The 19,809-nt window shown below is 43.2% G+C and overlaps 1 protein-coding gene across 1 annotated transcript; it reads right to left on the bottom strand.

The window, feature by feature from the left end:
• Positions 1–3,592: 3,592 nt before the first annotated feature.
• LOC139574704 (homeobox protein MSH-D-like) lies at positions 3,593–6,848 on the bottom strand. The gene is made up of 2 exons (XM_071399523.1): positions 6,437–6,848; positions 3,593–5,160 (listed from the first exon to the last, which is right to left on the bottom strand). The coding sequence occupies exons 1-2, from the start codon at positions 6,774–6,776 to the stop codon at positions 4,700–4,702; spliced, it is 801 nt and encodes a 266-aa protein (XP_071255624.1). The 5' UTR covers positions 6,777–6,848; the 3' UTR covers positions 3,593–4,699.
• Between the last annotated feature and the right edge of the window lie 12,961 nt (positions 6,849–19,809).

The raw sequence follows: 19,809 nt of genomic DNA, 5'->3' as shown, positions 1-19,809 counted from the left end.
TCTGCTATTAGCTGACCTAACTGGTTTAATATATCTGCTATTAGTTGACCTAACTGGTTTAATATATATAGCTATTAGTTACCCTAACTGGTTTAATATATATAGCTATTAGTTGACCTAACTGGTTTAATATATATAGCTATTAGTTGACCTAACTGGTTTAATATATATAGCTATTAGTTGACCTAACTGGTTTAATATATCTGCTATTAGCTGACCTAACTGGTTTAATATATATAGCTATTAGTTGACCTAACTGGTTTAATAAATATAGCTATTAGTTGACCTAACTGGTTTAATATATATAGCTATTAGCTGACCTAACTGGTTTAACATATATAGCTATTAGTTGACCTAACTGGTTTAATATATATAGCTATTAGTTGACCTAATTGGTTTAATATATATAGCTATTAGTTGACCTAACTGGTTTAATATATATAGCTATTAGTTGACCTAACTGGTTTAATATATATAGCTATTAGTTGACCTAATTGGTTTAATATATCTGCTATTAGTTGACCTAACTGGTTTAATATATCTGCTATTAGTTGACCTAACTGGTTTAATATATATACAGTGGGGAGAACAAGTATTTGATACACCGCCGATTTTGCAGGTTTTCCTACTTACAAAGCATGTAGAGGTCTGTCATTTTTATCATAGGTACACTTCAACTGTGAGAGACGGAATCTAAAACAAAAATCCAGAAAATCACATTGTATGATTTTTAAGTAATTAATTTGCATTTTATTGCATGACATAAGTATTTGATACATCAGAAAAGCAGAACTTAATATTTGGTACAGAAACCTTAGTTTGCAATTACAGAGATCATACGTTTCCTGTAGTTCTTGACCAGGTTTGCACACACTGCAGCAGGGATTTTGGCCCACTCCTCCATACAGACCTTCTCCAGATCCTTCAGGTTTCGGGGCTGTCGCTGGGCAATACGGACTTTCGGCTCCCTCCAAAGATTTTCTATTGGGTTCAGGTCTGGAGACTGGCTAGGCCACTCCAGGACCTTGAGATGCTTCTTACGGAGCCACTCCTTAGTTGCCCTGGCTGTGTGTTTCGGGTCGTTGTCATGCTGGAAGACCCAGCCACGACCCATCTTCAATGCTCTTACTGAGGGAAGGAGGTTGTTGGTGTAGATCTCGCGATACATGGCCCCATCCATCCTCCCCTCAATACGGTGCAGTCGTCCTGTCCCCTTTGCAGAAAAGCATCCCCAAAGAATGATGTTTCCACCTCCATGCTTCACGGTTGGGATGGTGTTCTTGGGGTTGTACTCATCCTTCTATTCCTCCAAACACGGCGAGTGGAGTTTAGAGCAAAAAGCTCTATTTTTGTCTCATCAGACCACATGACCTTCTCCCATTCTTCCTCTGGATCATCCAGATGGTCATTGGCAAACTTCAGACGGGCCTGGACATGCGCTGGCTTGAGCAGGGGGACCTTGCGTGCGCTGCAGGATTTTAATCCATGACGGCGTAGTGTGTTACTAATGGTTTTCTTTGAGACTGTGGTCCCAGCTCTCTTCAGGTCATTGACCAGGTCCTGCCGTGTAGTTCTGGGCTGATCCCTCACATTCCTCATGATCATTGATGCCCCATGAGGTGAGATCTTGCATGGAGCCCCAGACCGAGGGTGATTGACCGTCATCTTGAACTTCTTCCATTTTCTAATAATTGTGCCAACAGTTGTTGCCTTCTCATCAAGCTGCTTGCCTATTGTCCTGTAGCCCATCCCAGCCTTGTACAGGTCTACAATTTATCCCTGATGTCCTTACACAGCTCTCTGGTCTTGGCCATTGTGGAGAGGTTGGAGTCTGTTTGATTGAGTGTGTGGACAGGTGTCTTTTATACAGGTAACGAGTTCAAACAGGTGCAGTTAATACAGGTAATGAGTGGAGAACAGGAGGGCTTCTTAAAGAAAAACTAACAGGTCTGTGAGAGCCGGAATTCTTACTGGTTGGTAGGTGATCAAATACTTATGTCATGCAATAAAATGCAAATTAATTACTTAAAAATCATACAATGTGATTTTCTGGACTTTTGTTTTAGATTCCGTCTCTCACAGTTGAAGTGTACCTATGATAAAAATGACAGACCTCTACATGCTTTGTAAGTAGGAAAACCTGCAAAATCGGCAGTGTATCAAATACTTGTTCTCCCCACTGTAGCTATTAGTTGACCTAACTGGTTTAATATATATAGCTATTAGTTGACCTAACTGGTTTAATATATATAGCTATTAGTTGACCTAACTGGTTTAATATATCTGCTATTAGTTGACCTAACTGGTTTAATATATATAGCTATTAGTTGACCTAACTGGTTTAATATATATAGCTATTAGTTGACCTAACTGGTTTAATATATCTGCTATTAGTTGACCTAACTGGTTTAATATATATAGCTATTAGTTGACCTAACTGGTTTAATATATCTGCTATTAGTTGACCTAACTGGTTTAATATATCTGCTATTAGTTGACCTAACTGGTTTAATATATATAGCTATTAGTTGACCTAACTGGTTTAATATATCTGCTATTAGTTGACCTAACTGGTTTAATATATATAGCTATTAGTTGACCTAACTGGTTTAATATATCTGCTATTAGTTGACCTAACTGGTTTAATATATATAGCTATTAGTTGACCTAACTGGTTTAATATATCTGCTATTAGTTGACCTAACTGGTTTAATATATCTGCTATTAGTTGACCTAACTGGTTTAATATATCTGCTATTAGTGGACCTAACTGGTTTAATATATATAGCTATTAGTTGACCTAACTGGTTTAATATATCTGCTATTAGTTGACCTAACTGGTTTAATATATCTGCTATTAGCTGACCTAACTGGTTTAATATATATAGCTATTAGTTGACCTAACTGGTTTAATATATCTGCTATTAGTTGACCTAACTGGTTTAATATATCTGCTATTAGTTGACCAGCTGGTTTAATATATAGCTATTAGTTGACCTAACTGGTTTAATATATCTGCTATTAGTTGACCTAACTGGTTTAATATATATAGCTATTAGTTGACCTATCTTGTTTAATATACTGTATATAGCTATTAGTTGACCTAACTGGTTTAATATATCTGCTATTAGTTGACCTAACTGGTTTAATATATATAGCTATTAGTTGACCTAACTGGTTTAATATATATAGCTATTAGTTGACCTAACTGGTTTAATATATCTGCTATTAGTTGACCTAACTGGTTTAATATATATAGCTATTAGTTGACCTATCTTGTTTAATATACTGTATATAGCTATTAGTTGACCTAACTGGTTAAATCTACCTCCCCCACTAACGCTAAAGCCTAATTTATACCTGGCCCTAACATGCGTCCTTTGTTCTGATCTTGTCCATATTCTGATTGTGCCCACATTTTCAGACAGCGTCTACACATGGTATTAAAATGTTTTTCTTATCCGTCCACTGTGTCCGGACTCAGAATCAAAGGTGAAATAGCCTATACTACACGTTTTAAAGCTCCAGGTACAAAGTTAAAGGTCGGATCAAACAGTCAGATCGACACATGATTAAACAATCCACTTGCATATGAAATTCTGTCGAATTTAAGCAATTTGTTCTTTGTATTTACCAGACGTAGAAGCATAATCATGACTAAAATACATACTGTAACTATAAGAAGAAGGTGACACCAAATCAAAAGACTAGATGTTTTACTCAGCAAATAACGACATTTATATTCAACATCAGACCACAAACTATTTACACTTGTAGATACACTTCATAAAATATATATTATAAACTGGGTGGTTCAAGCCCTGAACGCTGATTGGCTGACAGCCGTGGCATATCAGACAGTATACCATGGGTATGACAAAACATTTATTTTTACTGCTCTAATTACATTGGTAACCAGTTTATAATAGCAATAAGGAACCTCAGGGGTTTGTAATATATGGCCAATATACCACGGCTAAGGGCTGTGTCCAGGCACTCCGCGTTGCGTCGTGCTAAGAATAACCCTAAGTCATGGTATATTGGCCATATACCACACCCCCTTGACTCTTACTGCTTAATTATATTACATTTATTCAATAAATATGTTGTCCTATATGTATATCACAAATATGAAAGTCTAAAAAGAAACTTTCCCAAAGACAGGAAGGGCAAAAACAGAGACATCACTAATGCTATTATAGAGATAATCTGGCATTTACGGAGTGATCAGACAAACGGGAGAACCAGATCAATATCCTTCGGGAACGATCCAACTAGCTTTGGCAAATACAGCACAGGTCAGGAGGTCAGGGGTATAGAATAAATGAACAATTACCCTGCAATGATGCTTGTACTATGGGTGTTCTGATGCGCTAGTCACTTCCGTAACAAACCAGCGAACACAAGGTACCGTATAACAATGTACACTTCCACATCTCTTGAATATATCAAAGTAGGTTGAGCACACTATATTCAAAGCACCCCTGAGAGTTAGAGTACAATTTAATATCTTGTTGTAAGGTTCATCGCATACGCACACACACACACACACACACACACACACACACACACACACACACACACACACACACACACACACACACACACACACACACACACACACACACACACACACACACACACACACACACACACACACACACACACACACACACACACACACACCCCCCGATCAGTCTCAGGACAGGTGAAAGAGTCCGTACCCTACAGGTGAGGTGTACACCCCCAGATGTGGTACTGTTGTTAACAGAGTGGTACGTCTGAAGGGGTACCCCTGTCCTCCGCACATCCCTGAGACCCCCCCACCCAGACCCTCCAGACTGACACAGAGGGGGAACGGCAGCGAGGAGAACCCCGGGGGATAGAACCCCGGCTTGGATCCAACACCTGCGGCGGCCATCTTGAGTTTCTCCACGTCTGCCTCCTGTAGTCTCTTGGCTTTAGCCCGTCGGTTCTGGAACCAGATCTTGACCTGGGTCTCTGAGAGGGACAGGGAGGAGGAGAACTCAGCCCGCTCAGCGATGGACAGGTACTGTTTATGATGGAACTTCCTCTCCAGGGACAAGAGCTGGGAGGTGGTGAAGGGGGTCCGGGGCTTCCTGTTGGTCTTGTGTTTCCTCAAGGAGGGATTGACCTGGTCTAGAGGGAGGGAGGGAGGGAGGTAGGTAAAAGGGGAGGGGAAGAGGGAGGGAAGGAGGGAAAGAGGGAGGTAAAATGGGAGGGGATGAGGGGGGGAAGGAGGGAAAGAGGGAAAGAGGGAGGTAAAAGGGGAGGGGAAGAGGGAGGGAAGGAGGGAGAGAGGGAGGTAAAATGGGAGGGGAAGAGGGAGGGAAGGAGGGAAAGAGGGAGGTAAAATGGGAGGGGATGAGGGGGGGAAGGAGGGAAAGAGGGAGGTAAAAGGGGAGGGGAAGAGGGAGGGAAGGAGGGAGAGAAAGAGGGAGAGGAAGAGGGAGAGGAAGAGGGAGGAAAGGAAAGAGAGAAAGAGGGAGAATAGGAAGTAGGGAGGGAAAGAGGGAGGGAGAGAGGGATGTCTCAGTAAAGGCGTAATGAGTGTTTGTGGTATTTGTCAACACCCAATAGCCTAAACATGTCATTAATATACAAAAAGAGAACACAAATCAAAATACACTGAGTGTACAAACATTAAGAACACCTGCTCTTTCCATGACATAGACTGACGAGGTGAAAGCTATGATCACTTATTGATGTCACTTGTTAAATCCACTTCAAATCAGTGTAGATGAAGGGGAGGAGACATGTTTAAAGGATTTTTAAGCCTGGAGACAATTGGGACATGGATTGTGTATGTGTGATATTCAGAGGGTGAATGGGCAAGACAAAAGATTTAAGTGTCTTTAAACAGGGTATGGTAGTAGGTGCCAGGTGCACCGGCTTGTGCCAAGAACTGCAATGCTGCTAGGTTTTTCATGCTCAACATTTTCCTGTGCTCAAGAATGGTCCACCACCCAAATGACATCCAGCCAACACAAAAGCATTGGAGTCAACATTGGCCAGCATCCCTGTGGAACGCTTTCAACACCTTGTAGAGTCCATGGCCTGACGAATTGTGGCTGTTCTGATGGTAAAAGGGGGTGCCACTCAATATTAGGAATGTGTTCCTAATGTTCGGTATACTTAGTGTATATACACAAATACATTAATTAAGCCTTCTCCCCTGATGATATGCAGTGTATTGAATGATATTGATCTGTAGATGGAATGGTATAAAACTACTGCACACTAAGACTTCTCCGATTCTATTTAAAAGTTATCTTATTTCAACATAGGCTACAACTTTAAAATACATTAGAAAACATAAATAACGGATATTTCCCAACAGATCAGCATGGGACGATAATACACCAGGCCGTAGGCTATTCGATAACTCTTCTACAGTATAAGGTTGAGCACTTACTGAGCGCTGGAGTCAAGCTGCACCGCGGTGACATCCATGACGCACAGTCCCCTGGTCCCGACGTCTCTGATTTAACTGGCGAAGAAGACGGGTCAAAATTGTGAATAAAGTATTCTGGACTAGAAGGCTGTCTGGACACGGATATAGAGTAATTCCCCAGGGGAGAGACTATCGTACCGCTTTCGCGTCTCCCTCCTTCGCTATGAGTCCTATCCAACATGATCGCTTCCACACTGAAAGGTAAAGGTGATGAAGGTGTTTTGCGCTCCTTAAACTGCCTCCGTGGAGGAGTGTCCTCATAGGTTGAAAATCCAACTTTCGAATCTACTGGAGAATCCATGCTTCAAGTAAACAACAATATGCGCATCTCAACTGTTGTCCGCGGAGTCAACAACAATTTCTCAACTTCTGAAGTCTGTGTCTCTAAACTCATGAGAACGCATGTTTAAAGTACTGGGACTTTCAACCAATTAAAACCCAGAAAAAACTGTAGAGGCGTAAGGAGACTTGTGATTGGCCTGTGAGTTTGGGGGATTACCACTCCGCGTAAACACTAGGCCGGGTAAACACGAGGCTAATTTACCGTTAACTGCGTGAGAAGGAGGATGTGTAGGGAAAATATCTGGGAACTAGTTCATGCTTCATTCCCTAAATGAAGGCTATTCCTCCAAATATGTAGATTAGGCCTGCCTAACCCCATTTTCCCAGAATAAATGACATAATTTATATTTATATAATAAAAAATATCCTACATTCAACAAATGAAGGACATGAATCAATGATGAAAAATAGCCCATTGCCTTAGAAGTGAAAATAAAAAAAAGACTCTTTCAGTGCAGTAAATAGACAGCAGGTTGGCTGACAACATCAGGAAAATGATGCACAGCATCCATGGGGGGCTGAAAGCATGTGCTGTTATGATTCTGAACCGTCAGAAACAATGACAGAAAGCTGCCATAAGGAGGAGTCGAAGGTGACTCGTTTCAGCTTGTATGTACGAACGTAAGGACGGAGACAGATCCACAGACCACGCCCCGATTTCAATCATGGAAGTGTTTTTGCCAGGGTCAGCCCTGTGCTATCTCACTTGCAGACTAGTCCAGTGCTGCTGATAGGGAGCTGATTGTAGTGATATATTAGAGGTTGAGCCCCTGTCCTACTACTGTACCTCCCTCTCTGCTATTAGCTTGATGTGTATAGGTCTATGTGTCATCATAACTTGTCTCTGGGCGTCGGTCGGTGGCAGGAAAATGAAAGCGGATCAGAGAAACAACTTAATTGTTGTGTTACCACTTCAACACAGTCAAAGGACACAGCTCTGGCTCCATGGAGCCCTGACAAGTCTCTCTAATGTTGAAACTCGCTAAGACCTTAAACATCACTTTGGTAGTCAATCACAATGGTAATCAATAAGAATTATGTCAGTCAACCAGGGTCCCAAATGGCACCCTATTCCCTATGCAGTGCATTACTTTTGATCGGGGCCCGATAGCAGGTTAGTAAATGACTGTCGTTACATTGTTGTTATTAACACCTTGTAATTAGGAGTGTGGAATCCGTCTCCTTTAAGCAGGATTTTTAAGGGTAATGAAGGTAAATTACTACCTTCCTGAGGTGTGTGGCGCCCGCTCACATTAGCCTCAGTCTATCATCACTCAGTCTGAGCAGTGCTGTCAGGTTAGGGTGTGTGTGTGTGTGTGTGTGTGTGTGTGTGTGTGTGTGTGTGTGTGTGTGTGTGTGTGTGTGTGTGTGTGTGTGTGTGTGTGTGTGTGTGTGTGTGTGTGTGTGTGTGTGTGTGACTGTATAAAGCTCAGATGTACCTGTAGGGCTGCGCGTATGAAGAAACAGTAGATATACCAGTACAGAATAATAATAGTAATAATAATAATACATATAATCTTCCAAGACAAAGCATCTCTGTTCTGTAGAGATCATGGATGCTATTCAAACAAATGCATTATCCGGAAAATCTAGAAATGATGCATGGCCGCGCTCACACACACAAACACAAGCACGCACGCACAGATTCATAAAGGCCTAGTGACGCAGGGGGGGCGAGGGGCTGACACCACCACACTAATCCTCAACTGTTTACAGTGCACAGCCCAGACACACTGGAGGCACTTAAATAATGCCTGTGTGTGTGTGTGTGTGTGTGTGTGTGTGTGTGTGTGTGTGTGTGTGTGTGTGTGTGTGTGTGTGTGTGTGTGTGTGTGTGTGTGTGTGTGTGTGTGTGTGTGTGTGTGTGTGTGTGTGTGTGTTTACAGCAACACCAGCCCCAGCCTCATGGAAACACATGCAAATCAATTAAGGGTCTCTCTTTCATCCCTACGGTTTCCCACTGTGATCTGTGTTTGTGTACGTGTGTGTTTGTGTAGGTGTGTGTGTCATAGTTTAGCTGGGTCAGGAGGAATAAGAGGAAGTGTATTCACACCTCCAGGATAATTATAGTAGTTTAATGAGAAGAGGCAATTAGCTGGAAAGGCAGTGAAGGAGAGAGAAGAGCGTGAGGTTTATATCAGAGCACAAGAAAAGTTCACTGATGTTGACATCCTTAGATTCCACCCATTAGTCATCTCCTCTCCTCTCTTCCCTTCTTCTCTCCTCTTTCCTCTCCTCTCCTCTGATTCATATCCCTGGTTAAGGGGGCAGAGTGGCCACACCAAGCCCAGCAGGGGTCTGTCTGATTGGGGGTAGACACTGTCCCCTCCTCCCTGACTCTACAGATAGACAGACGGCCAGCCTTAAGGAAATGTGTTCACATCTCTCTGGTCTCTCTGGTTGTCCACCTAAATGTCAGCGTGCCAGGAGTCCAGCGTGAGCTTTGAGCTCCAGACCACTACAACCCTCAGTCCCATTGATTAGATACCATACAATTAGCACTGCCACACACACACACACACACACACACACACACACACACACACACACACACACACACACACACACACACACACACACACACACACACACACACACACACACACACACACACACACACACACACACACACACACACACACACACACACACACACACAGAGCTCACTGTCAGTTCCGCCTTTCTGAGTTAAGCTGGTGTATCTTTAGCCATTAGGAAACTAAAACACATGGTTTCCTAGACGTAGAGACCAGGGGGAAGGAATGGCTATGGGGCGTAGACGTAGAGACCAGGGGGAAGGAATGGCTATGGGGCGTAGACGTAGAGACCAGGGGGAAGGAATGGCTATGGGGCGTAGACGTAGAGACCAGGGGGAAGGAATGGCTATGGGGCGTAGACGTAGAGACCAGGGGGAAGGAATGGCTATGGGGCGTAGATTAGCAGCTTTACTCTGTCTCCTCTTTAATAATGCAATTCTGTTTGAATGGTGTTTTTTCCTCGACAATATTTGATCCTAACTGCTTCAGCATAGACCCTGGTCTAATCTACCCCAGAAGCTAGCCTGAGGTCACAATAGGCAGTCTCTTATTCTAGAAACCAGGGGAAGGGTCTATATTGTTGTACAGAAAATTGGCATTTTATTGAATGCTATTTTCTGTACAACAATACTTGCTTCACTAAAAACCCAGGTCTAATCCACTCCAGAAACTAGCCTGAGGTGTTATTAGCTAGTGTAACGGATGTGAAATGGCTAGCTAGTTAGCGGTGGTGCGCGCTAATAGCCTTTCAATTGGTGACGTCACTTGCTCTGAGACCTTGAAGTAGTGGTTCCCCTTGCTCTGCAAGGGCCGTGGCTTTTGTGGAGCGATGGGTAACGATGCTTTGTGGGTGAATGTTGTTGATGTGTGCAGAGGGTCCCTGGTTCGCGCCCGGGGCGAGGGGACGGACGTAAAGTTAAACTGTTACATTGATGCTGTTGACCCAGATCACTGGTTGCTGCGGAAAAGGAGGAGGTCGAAAGGGGGGTGAGTGTAACGGATGTGAAATGGCTAGCTAGTTAGCGGTGGTGCGCGCTAATAGCCTTTCAATCGGTGACGTCACTTGCTCTGAGACCTTGAAGTAGTGGTTCCCCTTGCTCTGCTTCGTGGGTGACTGTTGTTGATATGTGCAGAGGGTCCCTGGTTCGCGCCCGGGTCGGGGTGAGGGGACGGACTAAAGTTAAACTGTTACACTAGGACAAAGTCCCTTAAGCATGAAGCACCGGAAAAATTTACATATTTACATTTGATCTGTTATTCATTGTGAATAGAAATATTATATACATAAAAAAAAGCATGAAACCAGAATCTCACTTATCACAGTGGGAGGCCGTTCCTTCTCCTGCTAGAACAGAAGCGATACCTGCTGTGTGGCAACCCGGTAGCGACAAACCTATATAAATAAATAAAATATTTAACTAGGCAAGTCAGTTAGGAACAAATTCTTATTTACAATAACAGCTTACCAGGGAACAAACAGTAGGTTAACTGCCATGTTCAGGGGCAGAACGACAGATTTTTACCTTGTCAGTTCGGGGATTTGATCCAGTTACTGGCCCAACGCTCTAACCACTAGGCTACCTGCCGCCCTAGTGATTCTACTTGTAGAATCGCAATGCTTGTCAGTGGCCAACAACTTGACTTTGAGCCAATCAGAGCGCACAAACCCCCACGTGGGGGAGCCAACAGGAGTGACAACAAAAAGGAAAAAAGAGGCAATTTTCTCTGTAAATCCAGTTAAATGTCACGAGCCAGTTACACTACATTTGCATTGTAGGCTATGGGATGGTAGCTAGCTAAGTGCACAGATGCAATACACAACACTAAATGCTTCCTCCAAGCTCGCTAACCACCTTAGCTAGTATTGACATTATACGTAAATCACAATGGATTCGTTTCCATGAAACAGCTGCCGAGTTAGTGCAACGCTCCTGCCACCTTCTGGTTTGGAGTTTTTTAACATGGCTGAGAGGCTGACGACTTCAAGGTCTTTGCTGTGTGAACACAAACGAGATTGACTGCCGACACTCTGTTCAGAGGTGCTAAGTACTGTCGGCAGTCATATATTTGACAATCCTACCGGTGTGTCTGAGCGATGGATTAGAAACCTTGAGGAAAACCAGAAAGTAGCTACATGCCGAAGCTACTGGAAGACTGATGTCCTCCTCTACAGACTGGTCACCAAGACAACCCCTTATTACAGCTGTCAACCCTAAGGAGGGTTAATAGTTAGAAGAGCCTCTTCTGAAAGTACATGGTGTCCTGACTGTTTCAGAGACCTCTTAGTAATAACAGGTCTGGATACAGGTTAAAACACGCAAATCACTGAGTTGAACAACCTATTCTAAACAGACTGACCCACACGGTCTCTCTCACTGTGTCTGGACGGATATTTTCCAGACTTCAATGGACAATATAATCTAAGCCTAACTTTTCATTCGGTACCTGTCAAACTGCGTCCACAGAAAAGAGTTTGATGACAAAAGTCAAAATAAACTTCAAGTTAACTTAACCCACATTTTGATTTAATTATAAGTATAGTTTAGATCTAGGATTTAATTATAAAAACAACAGTGAAAAGAGTTCTTTCCTTAAGTAGAAATGAACTGGGAAAGCTAGTGCTTTCTGGTTAATTTAGGGCACTTTTCCTTTGGTCCCCCAATTCTAAAATCGCAGTGACCACTGGTTCCTAATCACAATAAATGTCTGAATTGTAACCACTTTCCAGGGAAGAATTTATAGTGGGTTTAGTTTTGCTGGTATATTTTCCCACTGTTTTGCTTATTGCTCCAACTAATCAATTTAACCCCAGGGGCCCTAAAACAGCTGGAACCACAACTCTGGCTCAGCACTGTCAACAAATCAGACCTCATTTCTCATTAAGGATGTAAAAATAGGATTACTAGTAAGCATGTCAGAGAAATGAGAGTGTTTGGACAATGCAGGACATTATGGTTGTCCAGTGTAAAGTCATGCTTGTGTTGGCTTCTTGTTTCTAACTCCCTCAGGCTTACTGTATTGTAGCTTTACAGGGCAGTCAACAACTTTTTATTCAACTCCTAAACCCTGACCAAGCAACAAAAACAGACTAAACCCTGACCAAGCAACAAAAACAGACTAAACCCTGACCAAGCAACAAAAACAGACTAAAACCTGACCAAGCAACAAAAACAGACTAAAACCTGACCAAGCAACAAAAACAGACTAAACCCTGACCAAGCAACAAAACAGACTAAACCCTGACCAAGCAACAAAAACAGACTAAACCTTGACCAAGCAACAAAAACAGACTAAACCCTGACCAAGCAACAAAAACAGACTAAACCCTGACCAAGCAACAAAAACAGACTAAACCCTGACCAAGCAACAAAAACAGACTAAACCCTGACCAAGCAACAAAAACAGACTAAAACCTGACCAAGCAACAAAAACAGACTAAACCCTGACCAAGCAACAAAACAGACTAAACCCTGACCAAGCAACAAAAACAGACTAAACCCTGACCAAGCAACAAAAACAGACTAAACCCTGACCAAGCAACAAAAACAGACTAAACCCTGACCAGGCAACAAAAACAGACTAAAACCTGACCAAGCAACAAAAACAGACTAAACCCTGACCAAGCAACAAAAACAGACTAAACCCTGACCAAGCAACAAAAACAGACTAAAACCTGACCAAGCAACAAAAACAGACTAAAACCTGACCAAGCAACAAAAACAGACTAAACCTTGACCAAGCAACAAAAACAGACTAAACCCTGACCAAGCAACAAAAACAGACTAAACCCTGACCAAGCAACAAAAACAGACTAAACCCTGACCAAGCAACAAAAACAGACTAAAACCTGACCAAGCAACAAAAACAGACTAAAACCTGACCAAGCAACAAAAACAGACTAAACCCTGACCAAGCAACAAAAACAGACTAAACCCTGACCAAGCAACAAAAACAGACTAAACCCTGACCAAGCAACAAAAACAGACTAAACCCTGACCAAGCAACAAAAACAGACTAAACCCTGACCAGGCAACAAAAACAGACTAAACCCTGACCAAGCAACAAAAACAGACTAAACCCTGACCAAGCAACAAAAACAGACTAAACCCTGACCAAGCAACAAAAACAGACTAAAACCTGACCAAGCAACAAAAACAGACTAAAACCTGACCAAGCAACAAAAACAGACTAAACCCTGACCAAGCAACAAAAACAGACTAAAACCTGACCAAGCAACAAAAACAGACTAAACCCTGACCAAGCAACAAAAACAGACTAAACCCTGACCAAGCAACAAAAACAGACTAAAACCTGACCAAGCAACAAAAACAGACTAAAACCTGACCAAGCAACAAAAACAGACTAAAACCTGACCAAGCAACAAAAACAGACTAAACCCTGACCAAGCAACAAAAAGAGACTAAACCCTGACCAAGCAACAAAAACAGACTAAAACCTGACCAAGCAACAAAAACAGACTAAAACCTGACCAAGCAACAAAAACAGACTAAACCCTGACCAAGCAAAAAAAACAGACTAAAACCTGACCAAGCAACAAAAACAGACTCAAACCTGACCAAGCAACAAAAACAGACTAAACCCTGACCAAGCAACAAAAAGAGACTAAACCCTGACCAAGCAACAAAAACAGACTAAAACCTGACCAAGCAACAAAACAGATCCAATTTCAGGAAAACAGCTGATTTGTATGGTATGTTATTTAAAAAATGTATTTTAACCAATTCTAAATACACAACATTTAAAGGACAACAGCTCTGCTTTTAAAATATTGAGTGCGTCTGATCTTTTTGCAAATTATGGCAGTTTAAATGTCAATTAGCCTATGGTAACATCCAAAATATAATTTATCTTCAAAGTCAGACTAGCAAAGTCAAACCAAAACACACACACACACACGCACGCAGACACACACACACACACACACATCTCATGACATATCACCATGACAAGATTTAATTGTCCATCAGACTAAAATAACTCAATACCTCCTCCATCTCCTTAATCAACCAGTTTGAAGCATGTCATTAGCATATACAGTATGGTAGAAGTGCCCTACATGTATACAGTATGTGTGAGAAGATCTGCAGAGAATGTATGCTATTCACTATGCAGTGTATTCTCCAGCAAAGGTAATGACAGATAGGATGCATCCCCCTATAGGGGACCATTGAGTTGGGACACAGGGTTGAGTAAAGGGTTGAGTTGGGACACAAGTAATGACAGTTTGTGTTTTTCCTGTTTCTCTAAATACAGCATTACAGCTCAGTGTGCTCCTGGCGTAACGAGTCTTCTCCACTACTTAGGGCCCATAGGGTCCTCTCTATAGAGAATATAGGCCATTTGGGATGCAACCTTTCTCCCTCCCTCACTCTCTAAGGTGTCTGAGGAGACTTGAAAGGAAACACACAACTTTGGGGATGCACATGTTTTCAAACCAGTTCATTTTAATAAGGCCCTTATCAAACATAATGAATAAGGTCAAATTAGCATAAGATAAGTTCTATATTAATCTCCCGAGTGGGGTAGCAGTCTACGGCACTGCATTTCAGTGCTAGAGGCGTCACTACAGACCCTGGTTTGATTCCAGGCTGTATCACAACCGGCTGTGATTGGGAGTCCCATAGGGCGGCACACAATTGGCCCAGCGTCGTCTGGGTTAGGGTTTGGCCGGGGTAGGCCGTCATTGTAAATAAGAATTTGTTCTTAACTGACTTGCCTAGTTAAATAAAGGTTCAATAAAAACTGTTTTGCAGAAAGGTAGTGGAAGAAGGGTTGGACCGGAGGTACTTGCATGTTCTGACTACAAAACATGATCTCAATAAGACGTAGTCTTGGTGTCAGACTGGAAAGAAAAATAGAGACGAAATAAAATCTAATTGTTGACCATAACCTTTAATCACCAGAGACACTCAGAGAGGAGGCCTGCTGTAAGCATCACTGGGGCTAATCACCAAAGACACTTAGAGAGGAGGCCTGCTGTAAGCATCACTGGGGCTAATCACCAGAGACACTCAGAAAGGAGGCCTGCTGTAAGCATCACTGGGGCTAATCACCAAAGACACTTAGAGAGGAGGCCTGCTGTAAGCAACACTGGGGCTAATCACCAGAGACACTCAGAGAGGAGGCCTGCTGTAAGCATCACTGGGGCTAATCACCAAAGACACTTAGAGAGGAGGCCTGCTGTAAGCATCACTGGGGCTAATCACCAAAGACACTTAGAGAGGAGGCCTGCTGTAAGCAACACTGGGGCTAATCACCAGAGACACTCAGAAAGGAGGCCTGCTGTAAGCATCACTGGGGCTAATCACCAAAGACACTTAGAGAGGAGGCCTGCTGTAAGCAACACTGGGGCTAATCACCAGAGACACTCAGAGAGGAGGCCTGCTGTAAGCATCACTGGGGCTAATCAGGGCTGGGATCATGGCTCACTTACATAGACTGTGTGTTTGTGTGGCTTTAGGATGTGATGAATGCCACCCATCCTCAATCCCCAACTCACCCAAGTGAGTAATAGCACTAAGCATAGGCTTTGCGACTGGGACCCTGACACAAACACACAGCCAATACGATCGATATGAACTGAACTAAAATACGCAACATGCAACAATTTCAACTATTTTACTGCGTTTACAGCTCATAATAAGGAAATCAGTCAATTGAAATAAATTCATTAGGCCATAATCTATGGATGGCACGAGTGGGCAGAGGCTCAGCCATGGGTGGGCCTGGGAGGGCATAGACCCACCCACTTGGGAGCCAGGCCCACCCACTGGGAAGCCAGTCCCAGCCAATCAGAATTAGTTTTTCCCCACAAAATGGCTTTATTACAGACAGAAATACTCCTCAGTTTCATCAGCTGTCCGGGTGGCTGGTCCCAGACGATCCCGCAGATGAAGAAGCCAGATGTAGAGGTCCTGGGCTGCGTGGTTACACGTGGTCGGAGGTTGTGAGGCCGGTTGGACGTACTGCCAAATTCTCTAAACCAAAGTTGGAGGTGGCTTATGGTAGAGAAATGTACATTAAATTATCTGGCAACAGCTCTGGTGGACATTCCTGCAGTCAGCATTCCAATTGCACGCTCCCTCAAAACTGTGGCATTGTGTTGTGTGACAAAACTGCACATTTTAGAGTGGCCTTTTATTTCCCCCAGCACAAGGTGCACCTGTGTAATGATCATGCTGTTTAATCATCTTCTTGATATGCCACACCTGTCAGGTTGATGGATTATCTTGGCGAAGGAGAAATGCTCACTAACAGGGATGTAAACAAATTTGTGCACAAAATCTCTGGGATATTTTATTTCAGCTCATGAAACATGGGATCAACGCTTTGCATGTTTTGTTTATATTTTTGTTCAGTGTAGTTGAGTTTGGCGGTCGATCAGGTTGAATAGTGTTCACCAGCTCTTTCAGCTTAGCATGCTACTGCAATCTAACAGGGTGGGTCTCTCCTAGCCTGGTCCCAGATCTGTGTGTGTTTTTGACAACTCTATTGCTTATTGAGTTGGCATTATAGCACAAACAGACTGGCCCTCAGGCTATGCCTAATGTTTTTTTAATACAACACACTCCATTCTCAGGACTAGCCTAAGAGCCCAGAAACCTCCTTTGTGTCCAGAGGCCTCTCCATATAAACAGCACTGGGGGGAGTGGGGTCAGGAACAATCATAACAATAGAGTAAACATTCAATAGAGTATAGAGTGATAGAGAAAACGGCCTCGCCACATCAACAATACAGTGAACAACAAGACCAATGCTGAGGCTAGGGCTGTGTGGTTGGAAGGTAGAGCCGCCATGATCTACCACCAGTCTCTGTCTCAAACCACAGCCTTGATTAGAAGATCTGTTCAGACCTTACACTGAAATGGGCTGTTTAGACCCTAATCACCTCCTGAGAATGTCTTTATCTACAACACTGTACTTCTAACACTCTTAGTAAATATACTGGGGATTGTTGTTGCCATACTGTACCACTAAACGCTTCCTGCTACAACCTCTTCCCTTCCACAGGAGGTTGGTGGCACCTTAATTGGGGAGGATGGGCTCGTGGTAATAGTGGAATGGTATCAAATATATCAAACACATGGTTTGATGCCATTCCATTTGGTTCATTCCAGCCATTATTATGAGCCATCCTCCCCTCAGCAACCTCCACGGGTCCCTACACAGTGTGCTACTTTTGACCGGAGCCCTGCAGGAAGAGATGTTTAGGGGTGGGAGTGCTGAAAAAAATGGTCTCCCTGCACTGTTGATGACTATTTATGTCCGCTCATACAGGAGTGCAGCACCCTCAGCAACCCTACTTCCGACGGCAACTTTCCATAGGGCTCTGGTCAAAAGTAGTGCACTATAAAGGGAATAGGGTGCCATTTGGGATGTGTCATATCCTTCTCCAACTCTTCATTACTCTCAATGTCACGTAGCCTAAGTTACGTAGAATTAGTATGTGCAAGATATCACCTGTACCTGGGTATCCTTTTCTAAAGTTGCTGTTATGTAGGCCTAACTGCATCAGCAAACCAAATGTATAATTGTGGTTGTTTATTAACGTACACTCACCAGCCAGTTTATTAGGTACATCACCCCGCTCACAAAAAAATGGATAGCTCCTAGACAGAGAGTCACGCGGCCGTGGCTGGCTATATAAAGCAGGCAGACGGGCGTCCAGGCATTCAGGTATTGCTTGATTGAACGTTAGAATGGCCGAAACATGTGACCTAAGTGACTTTGAGCGTGGTATGATCATTAGTGCCAGGCGCGTCGGATCCACTATCTCAGAAACGGATGCCCGCCTGGGCTTTTCACGCACGACAGTGTCTAGGTCAGGGCTCTCCAACCCTGTTCTTGGAGAGCTACCATCCTGTAGGTTTTAACTCCAACCCCAGCTGTAACTAACCTGATTCAGCTTACCAAACAGCTAATTATTAGAATCAGGTGTGCTAGATTAGGGTTGGAGTGAAAACCTACAGGACAGTAGCTCTCCAGGAACAGGATTGGAGAGCCCTGGTCTAGGGTTTACCGATAATGGTGCGACAAACAAAATGGTGCGACAAATGGCAATCCTGTGTGGGAAAACAGCTTGTTAATCAGAGAGGTCCAAGGAGAATGGCAAGAATTGTGCAAGCTAACAGGCGGGCCACAGACAAATAACAGGGCAGTACAACAGTGGTGTGCAGAAGGGCATCTCGGAACGCACAACTCGTCGATCCTTGTCACGGATGGGCTATTGCAGCAGACGACCACACCAGGTTCCGCTCCTATCAGCTAAAAACAAGAAGAAGCGGCTCCAGTGGGCACGCGATCACCAACACTGGACTGTTGAGGAGTGGAAAAACATTGCCCGGAACATGATAGCAAGTTCAGTTTACTTGAGCAGCCTGTGCAGTCCCAAGACCTCAACCCTATAGAGCAGCTTTGGATGAGATGGAACGGGCTGTTCACATCATGAATGTACCGCCTTCCAATCTGCAGCAACTGCGTGATGCCATGGCGTCAACATAGACCAACATCCCTTTGGAACATTTCCGACACATTGTAGAATTCCCCAAAGAATATAGGCTGTTCTGGAGGCAAAAGGGGATCCGACCCAGTACTAGATGGATATACCTAATAGACTGGCCAGTGAGTGTATTTTATTTATTATTTATTTAACTATCTTCATGGTATCCAAGACAGAGAAGGGTAATGTAATTCATGTGAGTAGGTACCATGTCATTCAGCCTGTGTTAAACGATGTACGCTCAGTTGAAACTTGTCTGATTACAGGTAGAGGTGAGACAGGAGGTAATGGGGAATCATTACATGTAGAGGAGAGACAGGATGTAATGGGGAATCATTACATGTAGAGGAGAGACAGGAGGTAATGGGGAATCATTACATGTAGAGGAGAGACAGGAGGTAATGGGGAATCATTACATGTAGAGGAGAGACAGGAGGTAATGGGGAATCATTACAGGTAGAGGAGAGACAGGAGGTAATGGGGAATCATTACAGGTAGAGGAGAGACATGAGGTAATGGGGAATCATTACAGGTAGAGGAGAGACAGGAGGTAATGGGGATTCATTACAGGTAGAGGAGAGACAGGAGGTAATGGTGAATCATTACAGGTAGAGGAGAGACAGGAGGTAATGGGGAATTATTACATGAAGTGGTGAAACACAGGAGAGGTAATAACCAGAGGTATGTGGTTGTTTAACATTTCCCTGCTGAGAAAATAACTGGGAGTCCCACAAAATGACCCATGAAATACAGGGAGAGGTGTAGTCTGTCTTATCAGACACTTACTGTACCTTATTTCAAATACTCTAGATTAGATAGATGTCTGTGTCAGTTGATCAATATAGCTGATCCTTTTGGGGATGCTTTTCTGTGTGTATGTTGTGTTCCATGTGTATACTGTACAAGGCCAGACTTTAGTGTGTTGTGACACACAG

Source organism: Salvelinus alpinus, chromosome 4 (genome assembly GCF_045679555.1).
Source record: "Salvelinus alpinus chromosome 4, SLU_Salpinus.1, whole genome shotgun sequence".
NCBI lineage: Eukaryota > Metazoa > Chordata > Actinopteri > Salmoniformes > Salmonidae > Salvelinus > Salvelinus alpinus.
This window is presented reverse-complemented; position numbering and strand designations above follow the sequence as displayed.

Bases quoted from the DNA above. Each gene is read 5' to 3' on its own strand.
- LOC139574704 (XM_071399523.1), bottom strand. From the start codon at position 6,776: ATGGATTCTCCAGTAGATTCGAAAGTTGGATTTTCAACCTATGAGGAC. The intron at 5,161-6,436 runs GTAAGTGCTCAA...CCCTCCCTCTAG, and splicing joins CAGCTTGACTCCAGCGCTCA to ACCAGGTCAATCCCTCCTTG.